This window comes from Oculina patagonica, chromosome 7 (assembly GCF_052425735.1).
Source record: "Oculina patagonica isolate OP01 chromosome 7, crgOcupat, whole genome shotgun sequence".
Lineage (NCBI taxonomy): Eukaryota > Metazoa > Cnidaria > Anthozoa > Scleractinia > Oculinidae > Oculina > Oculina patagonica.
The window spans coordinates 10,662,931-10,674,341 of record NC_135764.1 but is presented as its reverse complement, the minus strand read 5'-3'; the positions used below and the strand labels follow the sequence as shown (position 1 = coordinate 10,674,341).

General features: G+C 42.2%; 2 protein-coding genes across 2 annotated transcripts in view; both read right to left on the bottom strand.

The window, feature by feature from the left end:
• Window positions 1–1,597: 1,597 nt before the first annotated feature.
• LOC144660684 (collagen alpha-6(VI) chain-like) lies at window positions 1,598–11,287 on the bottom strand. Its single transcript, XM_078521388.1, has 12 exons — window positions 11,157–11,287; window positions 10,457–10,627; window positions 10,172–10,324; window positions 8,988–9,554; window positions 7,974–8,537; window positions 6,548–7,007; window positions 5,703–5,962; window positions 5,087–5,260; window positions 4,539–4,715; window positions 3,578–4,044; window positions 2,512–2,668; window positions 1,598–2,196 (listed from the first exon to the last, which is right to left on the bottom strand). Coding segments are annotated over exons 1-12 (3,180 nt in total). The 5' UTR covers window positions 11,158–11,287; the 3' UTR covers window positions 1,598–2,167.
• Window positions 11,173–11,411, bottom strand: part of LOC144660673 (uncharacterized) — a 69,134-nt gene continuing 68,895 nt past the window's right edge. Inside the window, 1 exon segment of the mRNA XM_078521358.1 lies at window positions 11,173–11,309. The gene's annotated coding sequence lies outside the window, so the exon portion shown is untranslated.

Below are 11,411 nucleotides of genomic sequence, written 5' to 3'. Positions count from 1 at the left end.
TTTTGTCCATGTTAAAGCCGTGATACCCGGGAATTAAACTTTTACCAATTGAGGGTGTAGAGTCAAGAAGAGATCACTATTCAAAGCATTCTTACACAAGAGAAACGAGACGCAACTCGAGGGGGACGTGTAGTACCATGCGATGAGTGAGACAGCTCGAGGGGAACGCGACACGAGAAGGTCCTCACAAGCAATGGGAATCAATAAAGCTTTAAAATGGGCGGCTAAGTTATAATTGCGTTCGGGGTTAAAAAGCGTAGCAAGAGTAAAGGTTTGGATACCCCTTCTCCCCCTTTTTTCCCCTTCCCAGGCGCGCTTGTTGGTTGGTTGGTTCGCTCGCTAGCTTCTCCACGTTTTTTCGCTCGCTCGCTCGCTCGCTCGCACGATTCGTTCGTTCCACGCGCTTGCCAAGGAAACGACTGCTGTGCAGGCTAGAATAATAATCACACGAGTAACATCAATATCGGAGGTTTGCTTGATCCACGGCTATCTTAAACATTGAATGAATAATTTTGATTATTGTCCTTCAATAATAATTCTGCATGTTAAAAGTTTCTGTTTTGCAACGTGGATATATATCCAATACTCGCTCTGAGTCAAACGCTTCAAAATCACAAATATTTTAATCAAAGGAATGTATTTTTCACAATGCGAAATTTATAGAAGCAGCGTATTTGTTAAAGCTGATTTCCAGTCCGTACTGCGCAGACTCGGGGTTTGTTTACGTTTTTGTTTTGAATTCGTTGAAACGTTACACTTCGGTGACAGCATACATGACGTTTTTTAGTCCGCCATTACAGATTCGTTTTACCCGCGTCGCTCCCCCCGGTGCTTTCGGTCAAAGAATTTCCGATGAGCTGAAAAGTCGGTTTGAAAGTAGCAAAGTCTCAAGATTTTTCTACTCGTTAGCTTATGAATTGTTCTGCAAGCGATATCTGGCGTTAATAAGTGTTAGGTTTTGTGGCTTGTGCTTTTTTGCTTCTTCTTTTTGCGGCGCTCGCTCTGCTGTCTTCGACATGAAGTAAAATGGTAAAAAAGTTTGTCGTGGAATTTTTGGTTTTGCTTGTAAACATTCCCTTCGTGTGGGCTCACATAAACATTGCAGCCGAGATTGCGCAGTACGGACTGGAATTCATCTTTAAATATAAAAGTAAATAAGGGAGTGGTTTAATAGGTCCTGGCGAGTAAACACAAAGAGTACTTGCATCAATCAAAGTTTGGTTGTGGAGTCGGAAGAGTGTGAGGAGGGCGGGGGGAGGGTGGGGGGGGGGGGGTGGTTTAGGGTGAGTCGCCGAACAGTCCTTTGCGGTTTTGCCTAGCCTGCAAGCGCGTATTTAGTGAGCATATTCGAACGCATTTTGATCGGGCGCCATCTTGGATTTTCACTCGGGAGAGGATTGGGGATAGGAGAAACGTGTCCTAGGGTAGAAGAAGTTAGGCTGAAAAGACCTCTCTCTACCCTCATCCAACATGCCGGCGAATCTACTCGATCGCAGACTAGTACAACGCACGCCCACGGAAAACGCCTGCACTGCAGGCTAGGTTTTGCCGAGTACAAGCACGGGGTGAATCACAACAAAACGATATCGACACAAAGTTTTTTTTAATATGATAGAGCTTTATTTCCAGATATTTTAGAATGTCGCTCTAGTTGCTTCAGATGAATTTGAACTTTAAGTAAAACAAATTCCTCAACGGATGTTGAAAGAACAGCTTTCAGTTCTATACTTGACTAAGCAGGACTAAATGACTTACAATGGAGCTGCTTCAGGTAAACAAGCAGATAAACAAGCAAACAAAAAACAATCTCTACAGAATGGTTAGGGGAGACATGTATTGTTTGATCACATTTTATCTACATGTCGCCTTCTAAACCTTCTAACTGTGACATGCCCTTTATGCGCCTAACCAATGTCTGTAGCTCATCTATTTTTAATGAAGTTTTGATACTTCCCTTGTCCTTTGCTAGTTTCAAAAATGGATTATTGTTGTATAAGATAAAATACATAAGTTAAAAGCGAAAAAATTCTAAAAGCGTTCTTCGCGGAACAAAAAACATTGTTCCCTTGTAAGATAAATTCGTATTTAGATAAAAAAAGAACGTTTGTATGTTATGTTACCTATATTTTAAACTACATCATATATATCAGCATTATTCCTTCTTCTCTCACGACCGATTTCTCCGGAGGCGCCCTTCTGCAAGAAAAAATGAACAGAAAATTTGAGTGACATGGTTCTTTTGTTTCTTTTTCTTGTAATAGAATGAAAGGAATAAAGAAACGACATTACGCGGCAGCGAATTTGGAAAAGTTGGTTTTCGAGCTTATCCCTTCGTCGGAGCAAAATACTGCTTCCGGACGAAGGGGTAACGCTCAAAAACGTCAGGTTTTCCCAATTCGCTAAGGCGGTTAATTTACTTTTGTCATCTTCAAATTAAAGACTATGTGCAAAAAAGACAGGCTTAAGTGTTCAGCTATAATAAGCTAGCTGTGATTAGCTCCTTCTACTTACGTGTTGTTAAACATAGCGCATCACTAAGCCTCTTGTTATCCAGTAACGGTCTTAATTCCAGGAATGACGCAACAAGGAAGAGGTCATCTTCCGGGTTCTGTACTATGGACTTCAACTCGTCTTCATCGACATCATTTCCAATACCAACAACGATGACCTGAAAAATGATTTTTATTGAGTTGACAGCATGGAGACGTTTGTTTTGCGCAATTCGTTACATTTCTGCGCGATATCCATATAGTTACTGCTTCAGGTTACAATTACTGGTTGAGCGGTGGGTAGTGATTAAGACAGGAGTGTTCCACCGGGATCGATCTATCTGACCATGATAGGCGGTAAGACGGTAAGGCGGTGGTTTAATAGAACGCTGGGCCCCGAATCGAGCAGTCAGTGTTCGAGCCCTGGCCGGGCTTATTGTGTTGTGTTCTTGTGCAAGACACTTTACTCCGATAGTGTCTCTCTCCACCCAGGTGTATAAATTGGCACCGGTGAATTAAATACTGGGTGTTACTCTGCTATGCACTAGGTTCCCTGAATTGATTGAAAGAGATACTCCTAGCTTTTACACGTTACGAAAACGGGAAATAAAAGCCGGCCTGATAGGGCACTTGGCAGACCTTAACCTTACTCTATCTTAGGCGGAGTTCCACTATGTATAATAAAACTACTATAGAGAAGATTTCAATTGACTGTCGTAAAATCAACACGAAAGTAATCATTCTGGCCAATCACAAATACACAGATAACCTATTGATACAGTTAGATGACGCAAAACGCGGAAAAACGTGTGTGAGCAAGCCACAATTGGTTTTGGTTTCACATCTGATTGGTTAAGAATGTGGCGCGAATTTTTTAACCAATCACTAAGCACAGTGATGCAAAACCAAAGCAAACACGAATTACTTTCGACACTTAAGTGAAAACCGTTCTAACGATATTGATAACATAAAGTTTCATCCAACATTTATTCAACTCACAATTGTCAAGACAGATCACACTCTTCTGTGTCGTTCGGTTTTCAAAGATTAATAGTGAGAAGCAAAGGTATAATCAAACACACAACTACCTTAATACCCTGATCACGCAACGGTTGCACAGCATCAACCAACTCCACAGACCCAGGATCGTTTGATTGACGGCCGTCAGTTATCAACAACAAGACCTGAGGTGCAAGGCTTTGACGTCCTTCAGGAAATAAGTTGTTGGCAGCGGTCTCAAGCGCGCTGTCTATGCGAGTGCGACCACGAAGGTAGGGTACACCGTCTACAGCAGTAGCAAAGGAGGAACGGTCGGTGCTTTTAAGCGTGCCAAATCTGATGGAAAGGATGGGTACGTCACTGAAAACGATAAGGCCAAGTTGCACGTTTTGAGGACCGACGACCACTCTGTCGGCTAATCCCTTAACGAAGTTCCTCTCTCTTTGGTAGTTAGCATCTCGTATGGAGCCAGATGAGTCCATGGCGATTCCCAGGTCAAATGCTTGTGCGCATGTTGGAGCAGCAGTGGTGGTTGGTATAAGTGGAGTTGTGGGTCCTGTAGACATAAAACAGGGTGTGGTTTTAAAATGTGGCTATTTCCTTTCTTCATCTGTCCCTATTCCTGTCTTGTGCCTACTCCCTGGTTTAAAAATAGAATTGAAAAATGGTTGCAAAATTCGTGCGCAATTGTTTGATCTGGAAACGACGTTGCCGTTCTTAACCAGATTAACAATGGGAATGGATTGGGCCTAGCCGTGGGGCCCTCTTCCCCCAGAAAGAATCCACAACTGTGAATTTACTTAGTGATATGCCGTGTATTGATAGCAACAACGTCAAGCTGAACAACAACGCTCTCAGGGTTCGAGCTGTCCCTGATTGGGCAATTACAAGCGCAATCTCCTCCGGTAGATACCTGATTGAGTACCAAAGAGTTTACAGTTGGTCAAAAGCAAAAATGACAACAACAACAACGACATCATGATCATAATCATGATTCATCATAATCGTGATTCATCATCATCATCATCATCATCATCACTATGCACTAACCGGTAATTCCGCCCAAGGTCAGTATACATGTAAATCTACAGCCGTCGTAACAGCACCGGGAGCCGGAGGAACACTGTTCATCAGACAAGCAGGTACTGGTAAAAGAAGAACAGGAGCCACCAGGTGGATCCGTTATCACTGGGCAGTAACCCAAGGGAGCAGTCGTCGTTGCTATTCCTGTAGAGAAAAACCTAAACATTAAGTGATTGACTGTATTTTGAGTATTGATCTTTAGCTCCGTTAGCCGAGTTATTCATTCTCCTCTGCTGGGGAATGGCCAGTTAAGATAAACAGTCCCATTACAATGTAATATACCTAACTGCAAAATTGCCTGTCAATAACAAATCACTGATTTATAGTCTATGAAATGACGCATTGAGTAAAACAGGTTACTTCGTCAGCCTAAACCGTGAATTGCGTTTCTACTTCCTGGGATACATGCTAAGCATTGTCCCACAGGAGATCCCTTATGCCGGCCACTAAAGCGGTTTTCACTTTTGTGTAGTAAAACTATATTGTTTCAATAAAATGGGTTCAATTTTTATTACCGTCATCGTCTGGTCGGGTACAAATAAAGCGGCAGTTGTCATAGCAACATTTTAAATTTCCAGAACAATCGCTGTCAGAAATGCAGGAGCTGATTGTTACGGCGCATCTTATGTTTAGTGGGAAGATTGGGCAAATCCCTGGTTTAACAACTGGTGCCGTGGTTGTTGTTACAGCTGTGGAGTAAAGTAAAAGAAAATAATAAATATAGTTACTGAAGAGTGAGAATATCTCGAAATGACGATGAAGTTGTCCAACAACAATAACAAAAACAAAAACAACAACAACAATATTTACGACGACAAAAACCAACTGCAACAACAGAAACCCCAGCAACAATAGCAATAAAAGCAATAATAGCAACGGCAGCAGGAAGAGGAGCAGCGACATCAGCGACAGCAACATTAAATGTAATAACTAGTGGTAACGACAGTTAACAAAATGCAGGTCTAGATAGACTAGTTGTATATGTCTTGTAAGGGGCTTGGAAGGAGAGGTTTTGGGCCATGGGAAGCCGGGAGGTATTCTAGCGAGTTTGCACAATTTTGAGATTTAACCAGAAGCAGGATCAAAGAATATATTTTGCAAACACTAAACTGGCAATATCTTATAGCTTACCTGGGTTGATGCATGCAGAAGCAGCCACATCCCGAGTAGCTTTTCTCAAGTTCTCAAATGACTGGACATTGAAAACATATGAAGGATCCTTTGCAATCATACGAAGCTCATTCTGTGAAATTTCAGGCCCTATTCCAACCACTAGTACACGCGCTCCTTGTCGGTGAATAGGGTCAGCGGCGATATCGAGTTCAACTGCATCTGGATCACGTGTTTGACGTCCATCAGTCATAACGATCACTGCTTTCGGGAAGCCTGGCCTGCGAAGAATTATATAAATAAACGTTATTCGCAAGTTAAAAATATGCCCTGGATTTGGATGATCAGAAAAACTTCATTCCCATTTTGTAACAAAGACCACAAATACAGGAATCCACGAAGTCAAATCTTTAGTTTATCGACAAATTATACCCTTCCTGTAGAAATTCCTCTTTATAAAACTTTGCTCAACAGAAGGCAAACACCCGGGGTATAAGTAGCGCAGAGCATCTCAAGAGAAAATGCGGATACGGCGGGGCTAAAATTTGATTCAGAGCTAAAACAAGTGTGACATCATTGTCACGTGATATTTACTCCGATTAAAGTTGGAAGGTGCTTCTACATAAATATAAATATCGGGTCGTACCACCTTAGACTGATTAAAATTATTGTGTACAATTTTTTAAAGGCTCCCCAATTGGCTTTTGCTCGGCTATGTTGCTTTCGAGTGCGAGTAACAACCAATCGGGGAGTCTTAACTGATGTCTCTTGTTCTTAGTCTACGTCATCATGTATCTACATTAGCGTGTAAAAGAAGACGTTTGTTTTAATTACCGAGACTAAAGAAAATGCATAAGAAATCTCACCTGGCCTGCCGTAATACTCGTGCGGCCACGGCAAGTGCCTTGTCAATTCTGGTTCTTCTCTGAAGGTACGGCAAAGCGTCGACTGCCGCCAAGAAATTATCCAAGTTTCGGTACTGGTCAAACGTTATCTTCAACTGCGTTTCATCACTGTAGATGATCACTGCTGCTCGGCTTCCTGCTCCGACATTAAATATAGTGGCGAGTCTCTTGACAAAGTTTTTCTCCTGTTCATATTGCGGCGCGTTGATACTACGTGACGAGTCCATCACGAAGACTATGTCGAACAGTTCGTCACACGGCGGGTCGGGTTCGGTGGTAATCGGTGTCGTGATTGCACGAGTTGTTGGAGGCAGCGTCGTTGTTATTTCTGGTGTCGTTATCGGTGCCGCTGTCGTTGTCTTTGTCTTTGTCGTTGGTGCTGCTGCTGTTGTTGTTATTATAATGGGAGATTGTGATGGTTCTTTGGAAGCAATCGTATATGTAACAATATCAGTATTAAAGAAAATGACACTTATTCAGTTAAAATTCAAAATTTGACATTGACTTGGGAAGTAATTCACTGGTGGAGAGAGAAAGAACAATTTACAGCACTGAATTTCCGAATTTATGATTTGCTTGTTTTTGTTTTATTGCTGCGCCAACAAGAAGAATACGTAGTAACATGGTTTGAACGCAGGAGTATCAGTATAGTATGATCGTCAGGATGAGAGTAGTTCTGAAAAGAACTATTGTTGGTGACTGACGTTTCGACAACCTGAGCGGAAGTCATCTTCAGAGTCAAGTGAAAAAATAGTAGAATACTACTCCTTTGCTTATTTTTCTTTCTTATCCCCGCTGGGGGGGGCGTTTTTCTTCCTGTTGTGTTGTTATAAAACGGCATTACGACTTTTGCTATCTAACTAGGCTAAAAATGAGAATAAAATAGAAGTCCGTCATGAAAAAATTTTGATACAAAATTCCTTTGGTGTGAGACAAACAACAAGTCACTGGCTTCAACGATTCGAACGTTTGGACATCTCTTAGTCTAATTTTACCAATAGATATGAACCCTGATCCTAACGACCCCTTTTTAACGAGTCCCCCAGTAAAACGTTGTTCTCAGCCCAGCCAAAGTGACTAAGAGCTGAGTATGGTGTACTGGAACAGGACCCCGGTATAATGAAGCCAGACAACAGATATTTCAGTCTCCTAGCACTTCGTCAGTATCGGAATTCTCTGTATCATGCTGGTATTAATTTTCCCTCATACAACTGCTTGAATTTGTGGGGGTGTTTTTTACGCGAGTCCGCCTCCGCGGTCCCCCCGTTGGTGTGGCCGCCCGGTTCGCGGGTCTCTCTGCCTGGCGGTGCTCCGCGGGTCACTGTTTCTTCTCCCTCCACTATGTTACCAATCTATGTTTTAAACGCTTATTTTGCCGTTTACTTACGAGGACAGACTGCTTCTAGTAGCTGATTAGACTTGTCGAGCAATTCCTGAAAAGAGCTCATCTGAAAAACATCATCCTGATTAGTTACCAAGTCCTTTAGTTCATTCCGGTCCACACGCGGTCCCACGCCGACTGCGAGCACGCGCACACCCTTCGAACGAAGAGGTAACACAGCCTGTCCAAGGGGCTCGACACTAGGTCCCGGCGTTTGCAGCCCGTCAGTCATAACCACAGCAATCGAACTCACAGAAGAGCGTGGATTTAAAAATAAAGACTCCGCAGCATAACGAAGGGCAAGATCTATTCTTGTCATACTGCGTGTGTGTGTCAGGGCGTCTACCGCAGACTGAAAGTTGTCCAAGGAAGTTTGACTTTTAAAGTCAATGCTTAGCTCTGGTCGGCCGCTGTACATAATGACACCAGCTCGACTGTCTGGCGAGGCTCTTAGGAATCTTCGAGCTATCTCCTTTACAGCTGTCTTTTCTCGTTCAAAATCTTCGTCCGTGATGCTTTCGGAAGAGTCCATTAAGAAGGCAACGTCGACACCTTGGACACATGAAGACACTAACAAAGAGAAACAGAAAAAAATGTTTATAAATTTGTGTATAAAGGTGTCAGGAAGAAAAATCGTCGACTAAAGGCATTGTCTTACGTTTTTGTTTTAATAAAATGCTTTTATCATTGTTTCAAAATTTAGTTAAAAAAAAAAATTAAAAACCCCTTTTTCCCCACCCCCGGTTTTCCGAACCCCCGATTTCTCGAACAAGTTTTCGTTTCCTGGATAGTAATTTTTTTTAAATTTTCCCCCGATTTATCGACACTCCCGATTTCTCGAAACAATTTTCGTTTCCCCTAGAAGTTCGATAAATCGGAATTCTACTGTATAGATTGCAACTGGTTGAATTGTCCGCTACGGGCTCAACTGGTTTATACGATTTTACTGCAGATTGAACGTTGAACAAACTGTCCATGTATCTGCTTATTTTATAGATAGAAAATAGATGAATTACTCACCAATCTCACTACAAGCTTTTTCAGCAATCGTCTGCGACTTGCGAAGAAGATCCACAAACGAATCCACCAGAAATACATCGGAATTGCTTTCCACCATGGATCTCAACTGGGTGACATTTATTTGGTGTCCGACTCCCAACGCAAAAACCCTTACGTTTTGGTCGCGAAAACTCTGGCTCGCTACGTCGAGTGCAATAGCATCTGGGTCAGGCGTCTGAGAGCCATCTGTCAAAGCGATTAAAACTTTGGGGACGTTTTTCCGTGCTGATTCGAACATCTCCGATGTTTTAGCTAGAGCACGATCAATCCTCGTTCGTCCTCGAGTCTGGTTGATGCTTTCAACGGCTTCTGCAAATTCATCCGTGCTATCAAAGTCGCCGAAGTTGCTACGAACGGTTGGATAGTCATTATAGGTGACCACAGCAGCACGGCTGGCCCCTGGTCCGACACTGAAGATTCGCGCCAGATCTTTAACGAAGTCCTTCTGTCTCTCAAAATCAACGGCGCCAATGCTACCTGATGAGTCCATGAGATATATGATGTCCACTTTGGTGGTGCATATTTGACCTGAAAGGTGAAGAATAAAATAAGACTAATAAAAGGCGGCAAAGTATAGTAGTGGTCTCCCACGTTGGACTTGATTTTACAGGTATTCATCTTACAGGATTTTACAGGTATTCATCTTACAGCTGTTTTTGCAAAGTACCGTAACAAAATTCGCAATAAGCCAATCAGGAGCCTTTTGCATTGTCCTAATTTCCTTTAGTATTCATCCGAAAGTTTGGTCGAATTTGAAAAAGTTAATACCTAATAGGAGCTAAGTTATGGTATTTCAAGTCATTTTTCTTTTTTACTTTCAAATTGAAGGAAACCTCAAAATAATAGTTTTCTTTTGTGGAAAACACCAACAGAAAAATAAAGAACCCAAAATAAACAAGGTCGGTCTCGACTGACAAAGATTAAGACGGATTATGCATGAAAAATTTGACAACATTTGCCAATTTTTTGAAAATGTGTTGTCTGTGACGTAGCTCCTTTAAACCCCTGCCTCGTGGGCAAACCACTTGGCTCTCGTCGTTTCGTCAAAATACGAACCACAGCTTAACCAAACTCGCCTGATATGCTGCTGAAGCGTCGTAACAAAAAGCTACGATTCGATATAACTACAACTTAGCTTCGCCTACCAGCTTTCTTTCTGCAGAATCGTCGGCAGCCATCAAAGCAGCACTTGTAGCCATCATCTTTATCACAGTCAGAATCGCATGTACATTCATCTTGAACTGAGCTGGGACATTGCCTGTTAGGCGAATATGGCGGACATTTGTCCTTCAGGAAATCTGCAATAAAATACAAGACGTAAATAATGGCTAAAACGACATGGAAAAGTAATATGGGCATATTTCTTAAGTACGAGGGCAAATTTACCTGAAAGAAAAAAATACTTTCGCTCAGAATGACAGTGTGCTTACCGATGGGTGGTGGGGTGTAGTCGGTGGACACGCAGATCTTCCCACAGCCGTTGTCACAGCATTTGAGGTCTCCACTGCAGTCGATATCAATATTGCACTCCCTTGGTCGAGATGAACATGAAGTTGGTCGTGGAATGTAAGGACAAGACCCGGGTTTGTTGGGTTGTACCACTGTTCATAGGGAAATAAGAGTTTTAACAGTTAAGGTGTTCAGTTTAATTTGTGCAACAACCCATTAAAACTGTTCGCAGTTTTCCTTTCCGTTATTTTCGAAAAGGGTATTTAGCTGTGTGTGGTTTTTAGAGAAGAAGAACGACAAAATGCACGATATTGTAAAATTCCAATAGAAACACAACTGGTGGAAAATACTTTCGAGGAATTATTTGTCCATGGGTGGACAAGTGCAAAAATGTAACAGCCTGCCTGCCTATCTACCTGCTTTCTTGTCTGTCTGCCGGTCTGCCAGTGTACCTGCCTGGCTATTCGTTTGTCTGCGTGCAAGGACCAAATAGTTCATGTGCTATTGCCAACTTGTCCTACCTTTTCTACTGTATTTTTTTTTTCAAGGGCTTGGTTTCGCTTTTGTGTCTAACCATATCTAAGGGGCTTGGTTTCGATTTTGGGTCTAACAAATTTACATAATACTTTCCGTTGTTCATCTACGTCTAACATGCAAGGAAACAGAAGACTGCCAACTTACTCTTAGTACAAGACAAAAATCCACAAGAGTGTTTGCAGCACTTTTCGTCCGCCGGGCACTGTCGGTCGTGTTCACACAGGTGATCTCCCGGACAGGGTGTGGTATATTTTACTGGACAAGCACCAGTCTTCTTTGGTGGTGTTGTTGGCAGAACTGAAAAATTATCAAGTGGTTGATAAACCAATACTGGCTAGATCATGAAGGCGAAAACAATACGTTAAATCTAATCCTGGCTTCAAAAAAACTCGAGTTAAA